Source organism: Notechis scutatus, chromosome 1 (assembly GCF_049901735.1).
Source record: "Notechis scutatus isolate UNSWTSFEM ecotype Mainland chromosome 1, rNotScu1.2, whole genome shotgun sequence".
NCBI lineage: Eukaryota > Metazoa > Chordata > Lepidosauria > Squamata > Elapidae > Notechis > Notechis scutatus.
The window spans coordinates 226,361,958-226,385,274 of NC_142009.1; the positions used below are offsets into that span (position 1 = coordinate 226,361,958).

The 23,317-nt window shown below is 43.9% G+C and overlaps 1 protein-coding gene across 4 annotated transcripts; it reads left to right on the forward strand.

Annotated features, from left to right (window-relative positions):
- Positions 1 to 6,036: 6,036 nt before the first annotated feature.
- Positions 6,037 to 23,221, forward strand: TMEM198 (transmembrane protein 198). Of its 4 annotated transcripts, none has more exons than XM_087950431.1 (5): positions 6,037 to 6,619; positions 13,843 to 14,085; positions 15,235 to 15,810; positions 20,137 to 20,324; positions 21,667 to 23,221. In XM_087950431.1, exons 2-5 carry the CDS (start codon positions 13,923 to 13,925, stop codon positions 21,811 to 21,813), a joined length of 1,074 nt encoding a protein of 357 aa, XP_087806557.1. In that variant the 5' UTR covers positions 6,037 to 6,619; positions 13,843 to 13,922; the 3' UTR covers positions 21,814 to 23,221. The 4 variants fall into 4 exon arrangements, with proteins under 4 accessions (XP_087806557.1, XP_026521111.1, XP_087806558.1 ...); XM_026665326.2 differs by lacking the exon at positions 6,037 to 6,619 and adding an exon at positions 6,825 to 6,947; XM_087950432.1 differs by lacking the exon at positions 6,037 to 6,619 and adding an exon at positions 12,395 to 12,465.
- Positions 23,222 to 23,317: the final 96 nt, after the last annotated feature.

Here is a 23,317-nt window from a genome sequence, read left to right on the forward strand (position 1 = left end):
AAGCGTCATTCGTCCGGCCCCGCCCCCTTTCCCTCCTCAAGCCAATCCCCGGGCCGAAAATGCGTGGTCGGCGGAGCCCCGCCCTTTTCAGTTCCTGAGCCCCGTTGAATTCGGGAGAGAATGGGGTTGTAAAGGGGGCGGTGGGACCTAAAGGTCCCGCTTCGTTTGTTGCAACGCGTGCCGGTTTTAATTGGGTGCCTAAGGCCGGGCTCGCTGCCCAAGGCCGGGCTTGGCACCTCTGGAGTGCAATGCGTTTTCCAATCTGGATTGGTAGCGACCGTGAATCGAGGTGACATGGGTGGGATTGGAACACGCGAGACTTCTGGTATGAAGCGCGTGCACTGTTTGCAACCGTTACTAGTAGGGGAGAGCTTTTGAAAGGGTGTGTGTGTGTGTAGTAGAGGCAACGTAATAAGTTTCCATGCAGAAATCTAGCAAATCAGGAAACTACCTGAATTTTAAAATTTTCCTCTTTCTCTCATAATTATCTAAATTATAATCACAAGCAGAACTAATGAAATAGTAGTTTCCTTAGAACTGAGGTTATACTAGGGGGGAAATGTAAAATGTAAAATACATTTATATAGCAGCATAAAGTAAAGATGTGATTTCTTCCCATTGCCTTCACCTGAGGTTTTTTTTTTGTTTTTTTTCATTTCCCTACCTAGTCTTTCTTAAATTCGGATTTCCACATGGTCAGGACTTTCAAAACAAGCGTATACTCATGTACTGGTATGTACGTATATCTTCATTCTAGTACTCAAATATCACAAATATATATATTCTGCCATCTACAGAAATCATCCAGTTTTGAACTTTTATTATGTATCCAGTCTCAATTTAAAATGGGATGAGAATCAGGAAAGGACAAATCAATGTTTCCTTTACAATTTTCTGAGTGTGGGCACATACAGTCCATGAAGCTTTCACATCATTTCCCAGAAGAATGGCTGTTATTCTGTTGTAGTGAACACAACAAAACATTATTATAGTCAATCTTTAGTATTGACAACCAATCTTTAAAGTCCAATAATCTCTTGTTTTTTTCCCTGCACCATGTTTATAGTGTTATTTGAGAGCTCAAGCCACTAGCTTTTCATACCACATTCAAAAGTGATAAAAATGATTTTTTTTAATATACTGGTAGTTCTGTGAGCACTCTACATTACATTTTATGTTTTGTTGAATCCTTGTTGAATCATCCAATATTATATTCAAGTCCATCTCAAAGAGCTATTTAGAAACTAAAAACATCTTCAAAACAAAAATTATAGATCCTTAATTAGTTGAGCAAGAACACAGAGGCTGAAAACTTCAGAAAGCTTTCTTTACAAGTCTTTTAAACACAATATTTCACTGAACTATGTGTAACAATATAAAACTTTTATTTCATTTTTAAAACGGTAGCATGTGTTAAGTCATGTTGTTGTATTGAATCCTGTAAAACTAATAAAAACTTTGAAAGCAGATATTCCATTTTGTACTGAGGGTAATTTGCTATTAAAGCATTCTAAAACACCACCTAATGTTTCTTTGTTTTCTGTTACCTCATCTACCTTTGATTCCAAAATTTCAAATAGTATGCTCAAAGTTTACATATTTTCAAAAAAAATCCTGATTTGAGTGAAAAGTGGGCATGGTGTTCTTTCGGTTCTAAAACAGGAATACAAGTAATCCTCAATTTACAACCACAATTGGGAATCAGAATTTCTGTTACTAAGCAAGGCAGTCTTAAATGAATAATGCCCAATTTCATGATGTTTTTTGCCATGATTCTTAAGCAAATTACTATAATTGTTAAGTGAATCACGTGGTAGTTAGGCAAATCTCACTTCCCCTGTGGACTTTGCTTGTGAGACACTGTCTGAGAAAGCCGTCACATAACCCTGGGATGCTGCAACTGTTGTAAACATATACCAGTTGCCAAGCATCCAAATTTTGACCATGGGGGTGTTGTGATGGTTGTAAGTGCAAGGATTGGTCGTAAGTCACTTTTTCAGTGTTATAATTTTGATGGTTCCTAAATGAATACTTGTTAGTCAAGGACTATCTGTACAGTATGCCAATTTTTTACCCCATCCTAACAAACTGATAGCCTAGGAAAAATTGCAGACTACAGGAACCAGGACCACTACTCAGGTGACCCTGAGGACACAGATAAACCTCCAAGTGCTTCAGACCTATGGCTAAATGGCTAAAAGGATGCAGATTGCCAGTTGTCTGCAAGGAATATAAATCCTTCCATTCCCCACTATCCTGTCAGAGCTAAAGAAGCTTCTTGGATGAGAAGGGAAACATCTTCAAAAGAAAAAACAAAGTCCAGTTGCCTCCTGAAAAAGCATCTTTGGGACAACCATGACCTGGATGACTAATAGATGAAACTGCTGGCATAAGAGATGTCATATGCTCAGAGCTGAACAATTTAAATCATCTGATGTGCCCCCAAATAGTGGACACATACAATCTTGAATGCTGGTAGAGGGGGTCATAGTATCTTTGTACAATTGTTTACGTTTTAGGGGAAGATTTTATATGTACTCAAATTTTGCTAGAATGTAGCACTAAGACAAAGAAAGGCTTTCCATTCCACAGGGTAGAATTAATCATCTAGTATAGCAGAGGAGAATCTAAATTGAGCTACTGAATACCAAATGTGGGAGGGGAGAAGGCAGCAAGAACAGCAACAGCCCATCATTCCTACGCATCGTCCTCTTCATGATGCTGAGACTCAGCAGATGGCAAGTGGGATTCAGACAGCAGATTTGGTGACATGTCTCAACTAGTAAAGTAACTAACCTCTGGATGTGTGTGTGTGTGGAAGGATATTTGGCTTTGTTTTCCAACTCACATATTTTTTGCAATCTGAATGCTACAAAGTTGGTATTTTGCAATTGTGCTTTTATGTCTATATGTAAAGGGACAACTTCAAAGGACCAGTCAAATGGCTGGCTATATAGAAGAAGCAATTGCTGTAAAGTCTACCAAATGGAAATAGGAGAGGTTCCTGCATATGGCCATGTCAGTGGATATATTCTCGTCCATTTCTCTTTTAGAATGAAATGCCTAGTAAAAAGACTAGCACATGTAATTGTTATTTTTTCCCTTTCTTATCATAACCAAACAAACTGATTCAAATGCCTTGCAATTTCTTGTGGAACTAACCATTCCATAGCCTATTATGGGTTTAAAAGCCCCAATATATCCAGGCTAGTTTAAACAATAGCACACTTTTGCCATTGCTGTGCTAGAAAATGTTAAGATACTGTACCAGATTCTGCACCATTCCAGAGTTCAGGAATACATTAATTATACTTCTCTTGTTACAGTTTTATGCCCAACTGTTTTAAGGAGCCTTGATGTTAAAATGTTGGGATCTATACAAATACTACTCTTCAACCCTCATATATAACATCATATACACTGCTCAAAAAAATTAAGGGAACACTTAAACAACACAATGTAACTCCAAGTCAATCACACTTCTGTGAAATCAAACTGTCCACTTAGGTAGCAACACTGATTGACAATCAATTTCACATGCTGTTGTGCAAATGGAATATACAACAAACAGGTGGAAAGCATAGGCAGTTAGCAAGACATCCCCAATAAAGGAGTGGTTCTGCAGGTGGTGACCACAGACCACTTCTCAGTTCCTATGCATTCTGGCTGATGGTTTGGTCACTTTTGAATGCTGGTGGTGCTTTCACTCTAGTGGTAGCATGAGACGGAGTCTACAACCCACACAAGTGGCTCAGATAGTGCAGCTCATCCAGGATGGCACATCAATGCGAGCTGCGGTAAGGTTTGCTGTGTCTGTCAGCGTAGTGTCTAGAGCATGGAGGTGCTACCAGGAGACAGGCCAGTACATCAGGAGACATGGAGGAGGCCGTAGGAGGGCAACAACCCAGCATCAGGACCGCTACCTCTGCCTTTGTGCAAGGAAGGACAGGAGGAGCACTGCCAGAGCCCTGCAAAATGACCTCCTGCGGGCCACAAATGTGCATGTGGCTGCTCAAACAGTCAGAAGCAGACTCCATGAGGGTGGTATGAGGGCCCAATGTCCACAGGTGGGGGTTGTGCTTACAGCGCAACACCGTGCAGGACGTTTGGCATTTGCCAGAGAACACCAAGATTGGCAAATTTGCCACTGGCGCCCTGTGCTCTTCACAGATGAAAGCAGGTTCACGCTGAGCACGTGGGACAGACATGACAGAGTCTGGAGACAACGTGGAGAACGTTCTGCTGCCTGCAACGTCCTCCAGCATGACCGGTTTGGCAGTGGGTCAGTAATGGTGTGCGGTGGCATTTCTTTAGGGGGCCGCACAGCCCTCCATGTACTCGCCAGAGGTAGCCTGACTGTCATTAGGTACCAAGATGAGATCCTCAGACCCCTTGTGAGACTATATACTGGTGTGGACCTCATGTGGCTGGAGTGTGTCAGCAGTTCCTGCAAGATGAAGGCATTGATGCTATGGACTGGCCCACCCGTTCCCCAGACCTGAATACAATTGAGCACATCTGGGACATCATGTCTCGCTCCATCCACCAATGCCACGTTGCACCACAGACTGTCCAGGAGTTGGGGGATGTTTTAGTCCAGGTGTGGGAGGAGATCCCTCAGGAGACCATCCATCACCTCAGGAGCATGCCCAGGCATTGTAGGGAGGTCATACAGGCACGTGGAGGCCACACACACTACTGAGCCTCATTTTGACTTGTTTTAAGGACATTATATCAAAGTTGGATCAGCCTGTAGTGTTTTTTTCCACTTTAATTTTGAGTGTAACTCCAAATCCAGACCTCCATGGGTTGCTAAATTTGATTTCCATTGATAATTTTTGTGTGATTTTGTTGTCAGCACATTCAACTATGTAATGCAGTGATCCCCAACCTTTTTATGCCGCGCCCGGTCGCATCAGCTGAAGCGCCGCCATCTTTTTGATGAAAAAGTGCTTCCGGTGACCTCACCGGAAGCACTTTTTCATCAAAAAGATGGCGCGCATGCTCGTGAGCTTTTCCGGGTAGAAATGGCTTTCTACCCGGAAAAGCTCACCGAGCGTATGGCGCCATCTTTTTGATGAAAAAGTGCTTCCGGTGAGCTTTCTACCCGAAAAGCTCACTGGAAGCACTTTTTCATCAAAAAGATGGCGGCGCCAGCAACCAGCGGCCCAGTAGGACTTGTTCCGCGGACCGGTACCGGTCCACGGACCGGTGGTTGGAGACCCTTGATGTAATGAACAAAGTATTTCATAAGAATATTTCATTCATTCAGATCTAGGATGTCTTATTTTTGTGTTCCCTTTATTTTTTTGAGCAGTGTATAACCCAAAGGAACATCTGTAAATGTTAAGTGGTAGGATCTTTCTTGAAGCTCAACTAACTTGTCAACCAAATGAGAAGAGACGACTTTTGGGAAACGACCATGATGTTGGGAAAAGTTGAATGCAAAAGAAGGGCACAGCAGAGGATGAGATGGTTAAATAGTATAATTGATCCAATGAACATGAATTTGGGCAAACTCCAGGAGACAGTGGAGGATAGGCTATGGCCCATGGGGTTGTAAGAGTTTGGGACACAACTTTGTAACTAAACAACAAATTCATATTTCTTGTTTTAGTGTCATAATATTTGATGGTAGTTTCAAAGACAATGGCACAGATGAGTAAAACTGAATTGAAAGGGGGTTTTCTACTTTGGATAAAAGCAATTCATCTGTAAAAGATTTCAAATATGTTGATAAACTACAAGGATTCTACAGGATTAACCTAATTGCCAATGTTTAAACACAACACTGAACAATCCCAGCAGAAATAGATAATGCCAGCAAATTGGAACAAGGGAGGGAACGACCTGTTTCTAATTCAATCTGATGGAAAGGATCGCAGAGCGAGATTTAACCCAAAATAAGGCACGGGGCGCCACACGACGCTTTGGTTCCATTTTTCTCTATCGCAGCAGGCACACTAGGACTTCTCTGCAAATACAACGGGTGGCAAATAAGAGGGTTACAAATAGAAGGTCCAACCGGCGGCTACCAGTGCAAGTCAGTTACAACGAGGAAGCCCCACGGACCAGCCAACCTAGAGCTCTGGAAGCAGGCGAGGTACCGGGATATGCCTTAAACAAAGAGACTTCCAACCGGAAATAGCCGGGACGCGAAAGCAGCGAGAGGGGAGCTGACCTCTCTCCCCCATACAGAGAGGGGCGACGGGAGGGATCCTGTGGGGGAACTCGAAGGGCGAGTGTGACATCTTCGCTCCCTCCCCCCGCCGCCCTCCCCGCCGCTACGCGCTCCAGGCGATAAGCGGGGGTGGGTGGGGGTGGGGAGGATGAGACTTGGGGGCGGGCGACGACCTCAAACAGAAGAAGGCAAGCAAAGGGAAACGGCGACCAACGCGCCTGGCCCGAGCCAACCTTTCCTCGCCGGGTCTCGCGAGGGCGGGCGAAGAGAAGCAGGCGGGAGCGGAAAGGAAGGGGGCGGAGGGGGAGAAAGAGAGGGAGAGAGAGAGAGAGAAAAAAAAAAACCACCCTGCGCCGTGACGTCACGCGGAGCTGTCCCTCAGCACCGGGCCGAGCCAGGCGGGCTCTGAAGCTCCGGGTTCGAGCCTGGGTCGTGCAGGTAGGGGAACTACCGAGGCAAAGCGGGGAGAGGGGGTGGGTGGCGGCGGGGAGAGATTGCTGGGGCCTGCTGTCTTGCAGCAGCCCCCCGGCTTGGGGGAGGAGGGGAAGGAAACGTCCCCGCCGCTCCCCTCCCCGAGGGCTAGGCGGAGGACGTTCCCCGTGATGGAGGAGCACGGGAGGGGGGAGTCGGTGGAAGGGAGGGACGAAACACAAAGCAGCGTCTGCTCTCCGGGACGTCGGGAGCGCCGGTTCACGCAGGATGAAAAGAGAACCGCCGGTAGCCGCGAATCTCTTTCCCTCCTGCGCCGGGACAGCCTCGGGCAACGGTAAGAAGTTTGGAAAGGCGGGAGGGGGGAAGTGAAGTTCCTTTGCATGCCCGTCAACGCGGCGTCGCTTCGCGGGAAGCCACCGACGGGATTAAGCAAGCTAGAGGGGGAGAGAGAGGAGACAACCGGGGTGGGGGAGGATTGCTGTTCCGTATTGTCCCGAACATCCATGCACACAACTGGCCCTTCTCGGATCGTAGGCAAGGCTCACCACCATCCGGCACAGAGGCTCCCGCTCAAATCCCCCAAGCTGATCCCCGCTGCAAGCTAAACCCCTCGGGGAGTCCGCGTGTGCTCCAAAGCCTTTATTCTCCCGGCCTTGCATTGTTTAGACATAGCACCCAGCGGTGGAGGGAGCAAGGAGTAAAAGCCCAGCCCAGCCACTCTCTTCTTCCCTTTTTGAATTAGCCTTGCTCTGGGTAAACAAAGGCTACCCAGGGCAAAGCTTTAAAAGAACAACCACAAAGCCCACAACCCTTCGGTGGTGGGGGGACAGAAACAATGCACCAAAAGAAAATCCTTGGTGTATTCCAGTTTTTATAAGGTTCCGAAGTCCATGATTCCCGGTGGACCCCTCATCCCAAACAAAGAGAGTCTGCTGGGTCCCCCAGAAGTCTTTGCAGCTCAGTATCCTAGCAACTCTCCAGCTTCCCTTATGTGGTCTGCCAGCCCCAAACAAAGATGCATCTTGATCTGGCTTTGTGCTAATGACAGCATTATATTGATAAGCTGATAGAGCAGCAGCCTGGGGTATAAATGGATGGACACAGCCAGGTATGGTGATAAACAGAAGGAAGGGAAGAACGCAGAGCGAGAAGAAACGGGAGACATGAGGCCATTACCATTAGCAAAACAGGATGTTTTAGGAAGACATGGCAAACGGGGTGCCTTATAAAGCTAACTGGCCTCATGCTTGGTAGTATTTGTGCTTTCTGTATTTCCCTTCCATCTGAAAGAAAAGAAAAGACAAACTTAAAGTCAAGCTCAACTCCTGTTGATAAATGATGCAGTGATTGTGGCAACAGTATGAGCATAATTTGCCATTGCCTACTTTTGATAGAGTTAGCTTAGATAGATATAAGATAGGTAAGTAGATAGATAGATAGATAGATAGATAGATAGATAGATAGATAGATAGATAGATAGATAGATAGACAGACAGACAGACAGACAGACAGACAGACAGACAGATTTAGCTCCCAATGACAACTTTATAATGTTCAAATCTAGCACTACATATGCATTTCTATGTACCTCCAGTTATGATAAAAAAAACTTTGTGCATCTGATACAGTGGACTCTGATCTACAAGGTTGTGTTATAATAGAGATGTTATTTTAAAAGCTGCCAGCAGGTTCTCTGTTGTTTCAATGAAATGCTATTTCCCACAGAAGGGAAAGAAGGTTTGCACAACTGTGTCTGCTGTTTAAATCCAAGTAGATTAAATTGGATACACAGTAGTCAGCATGGGGGCTGTCACAGGTATGACTTCTAAATGTTCAATAGACAGGTTTGGTATATTAAACATTCTTTCTAAAAATATATGGGAGTTTTATGTTTGGGGTGGAAGGGGGTGTATGATTTTGCTATAAAATGGGATGTACCAGGTTGCTTTTGAAGCTAAATGATGAGTGGAACAGGTCAGTTGAAGGGGTCCTACCATTTGAAAAACTTTAGGATGAGGTTTGCATGGAACAGAGCAATATGGATTCAGTTGTGAAGATCTTGTCTTCCAAAGTAATAAATTTATATTTTGATGAAGTTACTTCTATCTTTGAAGCTACCCTCCCCCCCCAGCCACTAGACTCATTAGCTATAGGATAATGAGAAATTAGCCACAGAGAACTACTTAATGAGGTAATCCTGAACTAATCATTTGGGGACAAAAAAAGCCTCCAAGTGACAGGGACTGCTGTAGCCTGTGGCCATAGTCTCCACATTGTGTAATGTGTGCATTTATATGGATATGGTACCATAAGCATGGTACTTATAGCTTGCTTATCATTCATGCAAGGAGGGACTGAATTAAATGCCAGGGACAAAATTAGTGCTAAAACATTCAAGCTTCTGTTTTCCTTTTCAAACAAACATGTTCTTTGCTGCCTCTCTAGCAACACAGCAATGTTTTGTTATAGCATAAAACAGAGCTATGGGGTCTCCTTGCTTGCAGAGCATCTGGCACACAGGCCCCCATGCTGCAGCTGCTCCTCATAGTACCACTACCCCGGGTTGCTCCCAGGTTAATAGGATTATTTCAGGAGGAGCTTTTCAGCAAGCTGCCAGATTAATGCCAGAGGGAAGAAAAAGAAGATGATTTGCTTCCTCATAGACAGAACTTATGAACTTTCAGGAAACATTTGCAGAGCTTAACAAGGTATGTGCTGCCACTGTTTATTAAGACACAAATAGTTTGGGGCCATAGGTTTGAGCCTTGAAGAAACTACTTCCATTAGGACTAGGTTGCACAAATGACACTTTCACAGCATCAGTCCAACTCCTACCAAGTCCCATACCTAAAACCTCGTCTGAAGTACTTGAGTTGCATTATGGCAGCCCTTGCATGTACTTTGGGGTTGCAGTATTGACTGCCGTGACTTTTTGAAAAGACTGGTTTGCAGAGCTACTCAAATCTTGCTGAGATGGATTCCCAGAAATTAGTACGGAGACAGTCTTCCTTTCTGCTCTTTCCTTCCTGACTTCATGTATTTTGGAAGGAAGGATCAGCTTCACTGCTGTTTGTAACTGCGAAGTTTCCTGGGATGAATATTGTTTATGAAGGAGCCTGTGGGAAAGTGGGAACTTGAATCATCAATCACTGCAGAGGAAGATTAATTGGGACTCAATCAATTCCAGGAAAGAAACTGAACTGGCTGGCCTGGAACACATAGCACAGTTAGCCAGTCAGTCATGCATCCCCTGTCCAGTTGCCTTGGTGGCTATTAAATACATTAAATACTAACAAGTATTAAATACACTAAATACTAACAAGTATTAAGTTGTAAATTTCCTTGTTCCCAGTGAAGGATGGGATCAGGAGCAGCATCTTGTTTGTTTAACGTATACATACGAGATGGTATGGATCAAGAGTTCTTCTGTACAGCAAGTGTCAGTGATCATACTAGAAACTGGGACTATCACAACCTGAGTTTCAAAAATCCAGGCAACCACGAGATGGGAGCAAAGCAACACATAAAACTGCATGACTTTTCTGCAGCTAGATGGCAGCAAAGTCATGCAGTTTTATGTGTTGCTTTGCTGCCATCTAGTGGTTGCCTGGATTTTGGGAGGGGGGGGGGAACAGCTTTGCAGCCCAGATATTATAAATCTGCAAAACCTAGTTTTAGGACCCGCATTTTGTTGTGAGCTACTTTATTTATTTATGGATGTATTCATTTATATCTTACCCATATTTTATAAATAATTCAAGGCAGCAAACATACCTAACATTCTTTCCTCCTCCCATTTCCTCACAACATGCCTGTGAGGTAGGTTCTTCCCTTGGCAACAGTACTCTATAGGAAAAGGAAACTTAGCTACCAGGGTATGAGAAGAATTAGAAAAGCTGTTCTATGAGGAGGAAAAACAGATTAGCAGTTGACTAGAAAACACAGTATTCTATTTGGGACTCAATTCCTCACATTTTGGGTTAGACCAATGCAGGCAGGATTCCAAATGTTGATTATGGAGCAGGAGTGTGATTATTTATAGAACAAGAGTGTAATTATCTATGTCAGGGAACTGGTGTAGTTTTCAATTATATCAACAAGAGCCAGTGATTTGTTTTTATTGGACCCACATCTTGTTAATGTAAAAAGTAAGGCAGGTTCTACTACAATTAAATGATGAAAATTCTCAGATTTTGAAATTTTGTGTAATCTAACGTCCTATTTTATTAGGGCTTCCTCTGTGGAACCTTTATGGTAGCAAATAATATTTATTCATTCTGTATTGTGTGCACGCTTGTTTGGAATTAGGCCCTGCTGGATCCAGTGTGTTTGGTATATAAAAATTCATAAGAACAGGACACAAGCCCCTTCTTTTGTTAAGAAGTTCAACATGGGATCCTGGCATAAACTTTGGATGTGCACTAGATCTTCTGATTCTGCTATTCTCAAGCCAACTTGCAATTTTCAGACATAGTGTATTTATGAATAAGAAATATTAAGGTTGAAGCACGGGCCTGAGCTATTGCTTTTATGTCCTGCTTGTCCTGCTTTGATTTAGTGGCATTTAGTTGGCCACTGTAAGAACAGATTGCAGGATTCAATAGACTGTTGATCTAATCCAGCTGACCTTTTTCTGCCCTTCCATTTTTTTCACTGCTCACATGTATTTTCACAGCACAGCTTCCAGAAATATAAGGGAGTTTGTCCACTGTATATCTACATTACAATTTTAAGATTTCTCTTAAAATTACCTGGAGAAGATAACGTTTGCATCTTGATGGGAAGATATTCCATTAAGTAGGGGTCACAATTGAAAAACCTGGTTTATTTCTAGACAGATTCCTTTATAAGCAGTGCCCATAACAAATATTAGTGGACAGATAGAGCTTTCCGTTGATAACGTACCAAGGAAGACGTTCCTTAAATTAAGCAGCATTAGGCATTTGGTAGCATTATCTTTGAACTAAGCAGATCTGACATGATCTTCACACAGAATTCCTAGATCACCTTCATTATCCTTAATTATGTGGTAGGTAGCTGGCTATCGGACAGTTTCCCATTTCTATCTCTAAATAAAAATAAAATATGATATTCAAAGATTTTTCTTTTTTCTTTCCAGGAGCTTTGATGTTACCTTCCCAGTTAAAAAAAAAATGCTGCCACTGTAACCAGGTCATTGTTGGACACGATTCCCTGGGCTGCTGATCATAAGGGCGGGTAGCTCAGGTAGCAATTACACATGGCAGGAATGGCATTGCGTAGCCCACCTGATGATGCTGAACTTCAGGTCCCATGCTAGCCAGTGTTTTAAGATATCGGGGGTTTCAGTCTCCCCAAAACTGCAGAGGGACATATTGGTCACCCTGAAAGCTAGGAAGAAGGACGATAACTGTTTCATCCAGCTGTGCCCAATGTGGTGCTCTCCAGGTACCAGGTACAATGTGTTGGGCTACAACTCCCAGAATTCCTAGCCATGTACCCAGCAAATACTCTATTAGAGAAGGCTGATTTCATAATTTCGTAAGCCATTATCTGCAAATTCTTGCCAGATGATGATGAGCTTTTGAAACAAAGCAAAAAAACAAAACAAAAAAAAGCACAACCCTGGGAAAGAAAAGGGGGGAAAGCAGTCAGTTGGTCATTTCACAGCAACCAATCAGAAAATGCCTTGCCTGCCTTAGCAACAGAGAGCACACCAATCTGAAGAGGTCCTAGTTTTAGCCCTGGTTTTCATTGGCTGTGGGGAGGGAGGGAGTGAACAAAAGCAGCGGATGGGGTAGGGGGAGGGAGTGTAGGAGAAAGATAGGAAGGAGCCTCTGCTTTCCTAGGGCTGCTGACCTCTTTGTGTGCATGTGAGCGATATACCACCTTCAATGCTCCTCCCTCTCCATACTAACAACAGATTGCTTTGCTGCAGAAGGATTCCTATGTGTCCATGTGGGCGGTGGGTGGATGTGGAAGGAGGTTGAGATGCATTGTTGATTCAGGATTTGATCCTTTCAGTTGCCGAAGGCTGGAGTAAGGAGGGCTTGTGTGCTGCTTCAGCTTATATCCTGGTTGATTAGCAAATTCTTCACAAGCAGGAAATGGTTAACAAAGCCATGCTTTGCTGCTTGCCTTGCAGCCTATAGCCCGTCCAGACGGGGCAGGAAGTGGGCTGTTGCATGGTCTGGTTTTAACCCTGAGCCACTTATCTTTTATTTTTCTTGTCCTTTGGGCCACCTATCGTTATTGTTCTTATCTTGTGGCAAACAGTAAACACAAATAGGCGAAGAGACCGCCTAAGATTCTTAGCTTGAGATTTAAGCAGCCCATGCACACCAAGATAGGGTTAATGCAAGTCGGCCTTTGACAGATGCTTTTTCTGAACTGCTACACCCCCCTTTGATGACTCACTCCCTTACCCCTTCAGTTCTTTAAGCCAGAGACTGGGGGTTGGAAGTATGTGTGTGGGGGGAATCTTGTTAAAAGTATCATCTGTTCTTAGCTTTGTTGCTATAGAGACCATATGGTGGTGGTTCTCTTTATAGCCACTCCCCCACCCCCTCCGATTTTGGAAACTTCTTGTCCCATTCCTATTCAGCTCTCCCTTCTTCCAGAATTGCTCTGAGCTGTTCTGTCATGGAATACGATATAAAACAATTTCCAGTAGGCTTTGCAAGGTTCTTATAAGAGGGGAGGATCTGCCAGTTTCTGAATAACCACAAAAATAGAAATAGCTTGGAGTTAATTCTCTGGCCTGTTTGGAGCCTTTAACGTCTTGCCAACATTCTAGAGAGCTGCTTCTGCTTGACCGTCATATTTGCTGGACTGGGCTCAAGTTCTAGGAGCGGGTGGGTGTTCCTAATTCTTAATGTCATTTATTTATTTCTGATTCTTAGTTGCTTCTTGCAGACATTACAAAAGGGGTTGTTTTAACTCAGTGGCAGGACATGCATGCATTGCATAAGGAAAGATGCCAGCTTCCAGCAGAGCTGTGAAAATCTCCTGCCTGAAGAGAGAATCAGGAGTTATGTGGGAGTGATGATCTGATGACTGAGGGGGGAGTTCCTTAAGTCCCTTTGAAATTCTAGCAGAATAGCCCTGTCTGTAGGGAGTTGCTGGTTCTTCCTTCAGAGATGTAGCCTGTGAAGATGTGGTAGCCGATGGTAGGTTGCATTATCAATTGTACCACGCTGGGCTTCCAAGAAGCTGAGGTTCACCATTCCTTTCCTATTCTTTCTCAACAGATGGAAATTAAGTCATGAGGCAGTATCTTCTACAAGTGACTGGGAGGGAGAAGGGAGCCTGACAGAAGCCTTGAAGAGCCATGACGTCAACTGTACAGTCTCTGCGTTTCCCACTGCTTCCACATGAACCAGACCAAGACCGGACACATAGTTGTGATCAGGAGATTGAGAGGCACTATCAAGTAGTGCCCTCAGTTGTGTGTGCCATGTGCTGCCTCTTTGGGATCATCTATTGCTTCTTTGGTGAGTGTGTTGTTGTGGGGAGGGATGGCTTGTAGATTACTCCAGATCTATAAAGGACAATTAAAAGTACAACGTGTGGATTCAAGACAAATGTATTATTTCATTGTCTTATTGGGACATTTTAATGGGCAATCCCACTTACAGCCAGTCACAAGTCTTATTAACTTATGTACAGCATGACAAACATAATTGATCACAGGGGAAGGAGCAAATGTGTTGTGTCAGCTCTCTAATTCACACTTAGTTAATCCTAGTCTCTCTGTCATTGAAACTCTTCACATGCTCTGTGGCTATAAAGTATGGAGAGGTGGGAAAGTCCCCACACACCTGAAACGCAGGAAGTGAGGAAGAAAGGGACAGCCTCCTTTGATACATCCAGTAGAACTTAACCAAAAAAAACAAAAAAAAAAAACTGGGGCGTGCGTGACATATTCATCCATTTTTGGGTTGTGGCTACCTGCACACCAAAATGTTCACAGGCTGTGTTCACAGATGTGGTCAGAGCTGATGAGGTGGCTGTATTGAGAGTTGCTATTGTTTTTATCTTGGCTATCGATTATGCATTTATTTTGTGTCTCTTGTATTTTTTTTTCTCTTTTTAATTGTTAGTCACCCAGTATCACTTGTTTGAGATCGGTGGCCATGTAAATGGAATAAAATGAAATATAAAATAGCCTCTTGACTGAAGGTCAAGGCATCTGGTTCAGCACTGTTGCATGAACATAACCAATGTATGTTTAGTAGTAATGTAATGAAACTCAGGTTTCTGAACTGCTCTGTCCAATATCCTCCTGTGGCTTCATTCCTAACTATAGCAAACTCTATGACTGAGTCCCCGGATAAATGTAAAAAAGCCCTAGAAGGAAACATTCAGATGAAAGCTCTATGCTTCCAATTACACATTACAGAAGATCTGAAATGTTCAAGTGAAGCATATAAAGTCCTTTTTTTAAAAAAAAACATAACCCAAATATCCCTTAGTAATATATTTTTAAAAGTGCATGTGTAAAAAGAGAGCATGCGAACTGTCATACACATGGACAAATGCTCACAAACACAGGTCTCTAAATGGAATAGGAATCATTCTGAGCAAACAGTTGGGCAACCTATCCTATCCCCCTTATGACTCTCCTTTCATTTTTTCCTTAGGATACCGATGCTTCAAAGCAGTGATGTTCCTGACTGGGCTGATGTTTGGTTCAGTAATCATCTTCATGTTGTGCTACAAAGAGCGGGTGCTGGACACTCAGCTAAGCGTGGAGGCCTCTGTGGGCATTGGCCTGGGCATTGGCGTGCTCTGCGGGCTAGTCACCATGCTGGTACGCAGTGTCGGGCTCTTCATGGTTGGGCTGCTGCTGGGGCTACTACTGGCTGTGGCTACACTGGTAGTGATGGAGCAGTTCTACCACCCACCTACTGTCTGGATTCCCATTGGCTTATTGCTGGGGGTGGGCATGCTGTGTGCTGTCCTCACCCTACAATGGCAGCGCCTCTTCACCACATTGTCGACTGCTGTCTTCGGTAGTGCTGTCATGACCGCCACTGCTGACTACTTTGTTGAGCTCTTTTTGCTGCTGCAGTATGTTTATGAGCGTGTCAAAGTGGCACCTGCCCGGCCCATCTGCTGGTACAGCTGGGTCATCCTGGGTACTTGGCCTGTCCTGGCATTTTTGGGTGTCTTGGTGCAATGGAAAGTCACAGCTGAAGGATACTCACACACTGAAGGTGAGTGTGGTCTCATGGGATTGGGGAGCAAGATGAATGAAAGCAAGCAAATCAGAGTTCAGGTTAAATTAGATTTATGAGTGATTTGCCTTGTAGTGACTGGTCTTGCAGATTGTACTTGATTAACTATGGTTTATTTAGCAACAGCAATTTATTGGGTTCTCCCTCATACACTAAGACCCACATTTAGAATGGATAACTTTTCCAGTTTTAAGGCCATATCCTACTCCTCCAACCATTGCTAGGGTCACAGTTGGCATCACAAAAAGCAGCAGGATGGAAACAGGTAGCCCTGCCTAACTTTTGATGATATGATTCAGGGAGGCCACTTTCTTTGAGTTTTAAAGTGTGAACATTAGAGCAGCTAATTTGGGCAATGAGTCTTGGATCATTCTGGTATCGTACCAATGTTTCTGTAAAAGGTCAACGCTTTCTGGTGGGTGGGGTTCTGCTCACTGTATATCATAAACAGTAGGACTGGGTTTAATGTGGCAGAAGGTGATTGGGCATAGACTTCCTGATAACAGTGGCTGGCACTTCTTTTTATTAAAGTTATCCTTTGCCCAAGGCAAAAAAAGAGAATTGCTTGTCATCCTTTTTTGTCAAAGAAGTGGCTCTGATAGAGCCCAAGCACTGCTTCTTTCAGGTGTGTGGCCCATTGCGTTTCATACCTGAAGGACTTGTTCCAAGATCGCAAAAGAATAGAAGAGAACCAGAGGATTCTCTTGCATTTTTACTTAGTGTTTGGAGGGCCGTCTCTCCATTTGTGCTTCCTGTGACTCTTCTCAAATACATCACGTTTTTCTCTTTTCGGCCGCGTTCTTCATTACAGCGTAATGAAGCTGCTGTGAAATTACATAGCAATTTTTCCTTATTCCAGTTTTTGTCTTTTACAGATTTGTCACTGTCCCCCATTGCTTTCTGGGGAGTTAAATTATTTCAAGTTCCTGAATGTGGAAAGCTGTTCTCCTAGGTCAGGCGTGAGTGGAGTTCGAGTGGTTAGGAGGGCACAACACCATTTCCCTGATCTTCTGGGGGGCATCTAATGATGACAGGGCAACTATGAGGGGCATCCAAAATGTCAAAATAGCAGCTGCAACCATATGATGAGAGCTCCACCCTTTTTACGTGTATTTTACAGATTTTCAATCATGTAGTTACAACACACCCCTGACTGATAAAGGGTGGGAATAATAGTGAAACACCTCAGGAAGGCAAATTGTTCCTATCTCTCCTGGTCTACTTAGATACTTAGCAGATCACCATTTTGGAACTGATTGCAGCCATGTTTCAAGATAAAACTATGGGGCTGAGAGTGCTTTGCTTTTCAGAGATCTTTTGCTCCCATTCCCATCCTTAATTCTGCAAATGCCAACAAAGACCAAAACTAGACCCCTGCTCTTATTTTCAGCTTTACTTTTATATTTAAAAAAATCATGTGATACTGTTACTAAATATTGATAGTATGATTTAAGGCTACTGATGAATTGCAAAGAGTGGGTGTCTCATGTGATTCACAGGCTGCCCAAACCTGCTGTTGGTCCATAAAAGTGTAATATTATTGTGTTGCTTTACAATCAATACTTGATCTGTTTCCTTCTTTTAAAAACAAAAGTTTTTAAAAGAACTTTAAAAAGTTCTTTGGCCAGAGGGTCGCATTATGGAGACTGTAATCATCGAGAGGACACTGAATTGTCTGGTGTAGATTAAATGAAATTAACCAGTGAATTATATACAGCAAAATCAGCTAAAGCTGTCGAAATGAAACAAATACTTTAAGGAGTGAGAAGATATGATTCTACAGCCGAAAGGTGAAATAAAATACCATGCTGTTACATGAAAAGTGCCAGAAAATATTTGGGGGACCGTGATCCTGCCAGTTCTCACTTAGACCTTTTAGCTTTTGACGCCATAAACAACACTATTCTTCCAGACCAACGGAAAGAGTTGGGCACTGTTTTGTAGTGCCAATATTTACTGTTGAAATGTCTCCAGTAGCTGATATTGGGGGATTTCTACTTGACATTAAGGTTATCGTATTGACCTGTGGCGTTCCACAAAGAGGAATTTAGGATTGAGGCGAAGCTTATTCTGGGCAGCGTTGCACATCTTCAGAAAGAACAAGTTTACAGCTGGGTGCTTTTTATCCCTCATGTGCCACTGGATGTGATTGTAGTGAAGGTATGTTTGCATACCAGTGCAACAACTGCTGCCCTTCTGGAGATAGTTGGACTAAATCATTCATCCCTTGGTTTCAACCCAACTTAGTTATGCAATGCATTTTATTGGGATTGCCATTGAAAGTGTCCATAAATTGCAATGGGTGGCACATACCACAGCAAATACTACTCAGCTGTGCAAGGAATGGATCTTATTGTATATGCCTGTATGGAAAGATCTGCACTTCATGTGTGTGTCTGTGTGTGTGTGTGTTTGTGTGCTATCGGTTACCGATGGGTATGAGTTAAAATATTACTGTGGCCCTTTGAAGTCCTAAAATGACTTAGGACTTGAATATCTGCTTTTCCTGATATGAACCTGCACACTGTCTTAGACCTCCTGAGGCTCTTCTGAAGATGCCCCTAGTGCTTGGACTGTACTGTTGAGCATGCATAAAAGGGCCTTGTATCGTGTGGCTCTTGAGCTAAACAGAATGTTCCTTTATAAGTTAAGTGACTCCCAGTCTCTCAGTATTTAGGGAGTGGATAAAAATGCATCTTTCACTAAGTTTTAATTGTTAACTATTTGAGGAATGATTTTAATGCCATTGATTGTATTCTTTTACAATGTTAAATTTAAAATTTTGCCTTCATTTGTAATGTTACATTTAATTGTTTCCAGCTACCTGGAGCATTGAAATTAAAGGCAAAACTATAAATTGAAGATCAAAATAAGATTGGAACTATGGCGTGTTCCCTGATATGGCAACATGTCTGTACCAATATAGTTTGAAAAATACATTTGTGACCATATGATTTATGTAAAATCTTAACTTTAAAAGCATATTGACATGAATGTCAACCGAATGCTCTCAGTGTCAGTGGCCTAGGGTTGTTATTGTTAGAAGAAAGTCACACTGATTTCATCCTGAAAGGCAATATGTGTGTTTCTATTAGCATCAAATGGAAGAGATGCCATTTTTACTTTCCCTTTCTCTGAAATATGCATGAGTCCTCCTAACATAAGTACCCAACAATTAATTTGGAAGAAACTTTAATATATGATTAAAGCTTAACTGATTAATTACAGTAATTAATCAATTACAATTTTAAAACTTTTATTCAGACTTTATTCAGGACCATATATTTGCCTTTGAGAACTAAGCTACATTATTACGTTGTCAGTAGCTATAATTGCAACTTGTCATCCTTTTTTATAAACCCACTTTAGGGGAATGCAGCTGATGCTGGTGACAGCAGAATATGCTTAATACTTTTTCTATCCGTTCCCTCCATGTAAATCCCTAATACCTTCTCTCCCTGAATTTTAAATGTACTTATTCATTAAAAAATTCCCCATATAATCCCAGCAGACCTTAAGATTGGTTAGAGATTATGGTGTGTGAAGACCTAACCAGGATGAGCTTTTGCTAGCGGGGCTGTCTCCTCATTTAGTGGCTGATCCTGGAAAGAGAGAGACCCACCAAGCCAAGTAAGTACCTGGTCCCCAACTACCGGAATAAAAGCCCTTTCCTCAGTCATGTCAGCTAATGCCTCAGGACCAGGGGTGGGCTGCTGGGGGTTCACAAGGGTACGAGAGACCCCTAATTAAGATTCTGTGCAGTTTGAAGAACCCCCAAATCCCACTACTGGCTGGCCCCGCCCATCCCACCCCTCCTAGGAGTCCCCACATGGCCTGTTTTGGTTGCAGGTAAGCGCAGTGCGTGTGTGGAGGCTTTAGGAGGCAGAAAAACGGGCCTCCTGGGAGTTCGGAAAAGCCAGAAATGGGCCCATTTCCAGCTTCCAGAGAGCCTCTGGAGCCCAGGGAGGCCCGCTTTTGTCCTCCTGGAGACTCAAGGAAAGTCTCTGGAGCCCAGGGAAGGCAAAAATGTCCATCCCCCCCGCCCACCGTGGTGCAGGAGGTCGACTAGGCCACGCCTACCCAGTAACCGGGCAGAGAACTCGTTGTTAAAATTTTTGAAGCCCGTCCTTGCTCAGGATCTGTGTCAATTATCAACTTAACCTAATTTTTGTTGGATGTCAACTCTGCTTTTTTCATTTAAAAAAGAAGTCCACAATAGAGAAGTTTCAAAATGGCTGCAGTCCCACATTGGGGGCCAGCCCTTTGTCCTGTGGGGTCTCACGCCATGCTCTTCTTATCCCATAGTGATTATCAGTCGGCAGCAGCGTCGTGTGCAGTTGATGCGGATCAAGCAGCGGGAAGAGCGGAAAGAAAAGAAGAAAAAGCGGCCACATCCTCATCCCCACCTGCAACATAAGGCCCATCCGCCTGAGCCGGCCTACCGCCGCAAGCCTAATCCTGTGCGTCGATTTGATGGGGATGTGCTCTCCCCAGTGAGTAAATGCCCAGGTCTTCCTATACAGCGGTAGGGCCATAGGAATCTCAGCTGAAAATTGCCATTAGTGGGGTGGAAGGAGCTGCTAGAGGAAATGAACTTGTCTCTCGTTCTTTTCCTTCCAGGCATCTTGTATTTCCATCATCCCATTTGCTATTTTTGAAGTATTTTCACAATGTTCTTCCCTTTTTGATACCCTTTTCTTGCAGCATGTGTTTCTGCATCTACTGCTTTCCTGCACACCCACCCACCCCGGCAATTTAGCTGGGGTTTATTCTGAGATGTAAGGAAAAAAACAGAAATGTAAAGATCCCAGACCCATTGACTGCCTATGAATTGATACCTTCACACAAATCAAGGAGTTGCATATGTGAAGAGAAGATGTTCAGAGAAAATACATTCCAATTGTGGCTTTGGTGGTTGCATTTAGAAGACAGGAATGGAAAAGCATCTAAGTCTTCAAAATTTATTTTTAACCATAGAGGAATGTCTGCTTTTTACCAATAGTGTTGTCATAAGGAACCTCCCCCTCCTTCCCCCAAATTAAAGTACATGTAGTGAGCTTTCCATCTAATAATGATATACATAATTATGCCACCCAATGTTTGTTGACACTTTTGTAATCTGTGCTAACTGGGAAAAAATGTTATGACAAGCCACTTTGTCCCTATTGCTACTGGGATGCAATAGCAATAGTATTTACTTGTATACCGCTTCGTAGTGCTTTATAGCCCTCTCTAAGCAGTTTACAGAGTCAGCATATTGCCCCCAACAATCCAGGTCCTCATTTTACCAACCTCAGAAGGATGAGTCAACCTTGAGCCTGGTGGGATTTGAACTGTCAGGCAGCTGATAGTCAGCAGAAGTAGCCTGCAGTACTGCACTCTAACCACTGTACCACCGAGGCTGGCTTTAGGTCAGGGGTGTCAAACTCCGACGACAGTGTCATCACATGATGTATCGCAACTTTTTTTCCACCTTCGCTAAACGGGGGGTGGGCGTGACCAGCGCATGACATATCTGGCCCATGGGCCGTGAGTTTGACACCCCTGCTTTAGGTATACCTAAATACAGCAAATTGCAATGTTTAAAGTGGTAAAATGAGTGAAACCTCTGGCAGCTATAGAAGGCGATAGCAGTACTGTAATAATTAGTGATCGCTCAGAGATTATGCATGCCTTCTCCCAAGCAGATCAGGAGGTGAAGCTGGACTTACCCAAAGCACTTTAAGAACAAGACGGCAAAGCCAGTTCTTCCATGTGGTAAAATTTCAGCGAGAAATGGGGGTATGAATTTTTATTTTTTTAATCATTTAAAAATATTTTTTTTTCTTTTCTCAGAGCTACATACAGAGCTTCCGAGAACGGCAGACAGGTTCCTCTCTCAACAGCCTCCTGGCCAACGCTCATGCTGCCATTGACATAGACTATGACTGTGGCTCCACTGTGCCCCTGACCACCGGCTCGGGTCCTGCCATGAGAGTATAGACCAGCACTTCCCCCTGAATACAAGTGCTGTCTCCTGTGGTCACCTGGGCCAAGCCATGTGGCTAGAACTAGCATCTTGGTTACCACCAGGAACTGAGAACATTCTTCACTGGCATTTGCAGCCTATGCGCAGACGTATTTCAACACCTCTCAAACCGCTAAACATAAGTGGAATTCTTCCTAGTGCTTCTAAGCCATCATGCAACGAGAGGTGAGGAAGGAGTTTGAGCAGGTGCTTGAGGCAAAGGGCTGAAGCGAGATCTGGCTGTAATCCACGCATGGTCAGAAATGTGAAATGCAGAACTTGCGGGGGCGGGGGGGGGGAGGGTTTGGGGTGGGGGAGGGAGGCCACTAAAGAAAGAATTACTCATCCGGAACAACCCCCACAATAAGCAATGAGAACTTTTTCCTACCCATCACTTCTGGAGCAGGCCTCAAAAGGAAGGACTGTTGGATGGTTGTGTGCTCCCTTGCCACAACTTCCTTGCCCTACAGACTGTCTTTGCATGCACTGACCCGAAGGATTGTTTCAGGGCGCAGGTGCCATGGTGGACTGTTAGTGGAAGCTTATGACTCAGTTCACTCCGGTCTGGTGGGAACTAGCCAGCTCAGGGAAATGGGGCCCTCTGGCCCTGGGCCCCTTGCCCATACCAGTGCCTGGCATTCTGTTTAAATGCGTGACTCAAGGAAGGAAGGGGAGGAGGGTGGGGATTGGCAACCTGTGCTGGGTTTTGTCACTGTTGAAGTATGCAAGTGTGAGTGTGAGTCTGTGTGCGTGTGGTGGCACTGGAGAAGCTATGGACTTGCGACTGGTATCCAGGCAACAACCCTTTTTGGATACCCCCCCCCTTCACTTCTGATTCTGGCAAGAGCGTGAGGTAGTAATGGATCTGGAGAGGGGGAACCCATGTACATAGTCTTGTGAGAGTTATTTGTATTAATTTATTATTGACCAAGAGTTGGGCTGGAGAGTTTTGCCAGATCCAGAAGTTGGATAGGGAAAAGAAAATCCTTAGGCCCAAACCATGTTTTCCTATCTAATCTCACATAACAGGGGAGAACAGAGACCAAGGTATTTCCCCTGCACTGCTGGACAAACTTCAGCAACTCCCACATTTTCAGAATGGACTTCCACTGTTGTCTCTGGGGCTAGGGCTTGCTCAATATCTCCAACTTTAAGGAAACTGGAAGGGGGTGGGGAGGATTCATCAGCCATGTTTTTTTTAAGGGGAGGCAGATAAGGATCCAGCAAGGCTTCTCTCCATTGAGAAACTGCATGTGTCTGTCACCGGTCATCACTGTTGTCACCCCAGAAACTTTGCACTCTCTTTTGTTTTGTCTCTCTCTTTTTGTATATGTGCCAAACGCTGCCGGGCTGTGGCTGCGCAAGTAAAAAAAAAAAGCCTTTTAGGAGTAGTGCATCTATCAATGAACGGGCTGAAAGCATCATCAAACTAGAACCAAGCCACTGTTACTTACCTATTCAGATAGAACTGGAGACGAG

What these genes read in the sequence shown, in the direction of transcription:
- TMEM198 (XM_087950431.1), top strand. Translation starts at nt 13,923, where the DNA reads ATGACGTCAACTGTACAGTCTCTGCGTTTCCCACTGCTTCCACATGAA. An exon ending in GATCATCTATTGCTTCTTTG is followed by an intron (nt 14,086 to 15,234) that starts GTGAGTGTGTTG and finishes TTTTTTCCTTAG; the next exon opens with GATACCGATGCTTCAAAGCA. An exon ending in AGGATACTCACACACTGAAG is followed by an intron (nt 15,811 to 20,136) that starts GTGAGTGTGGTC and finishes CTTATCCCATAG; the next exon opens with TGATTATCAGTCGGCAGCAG.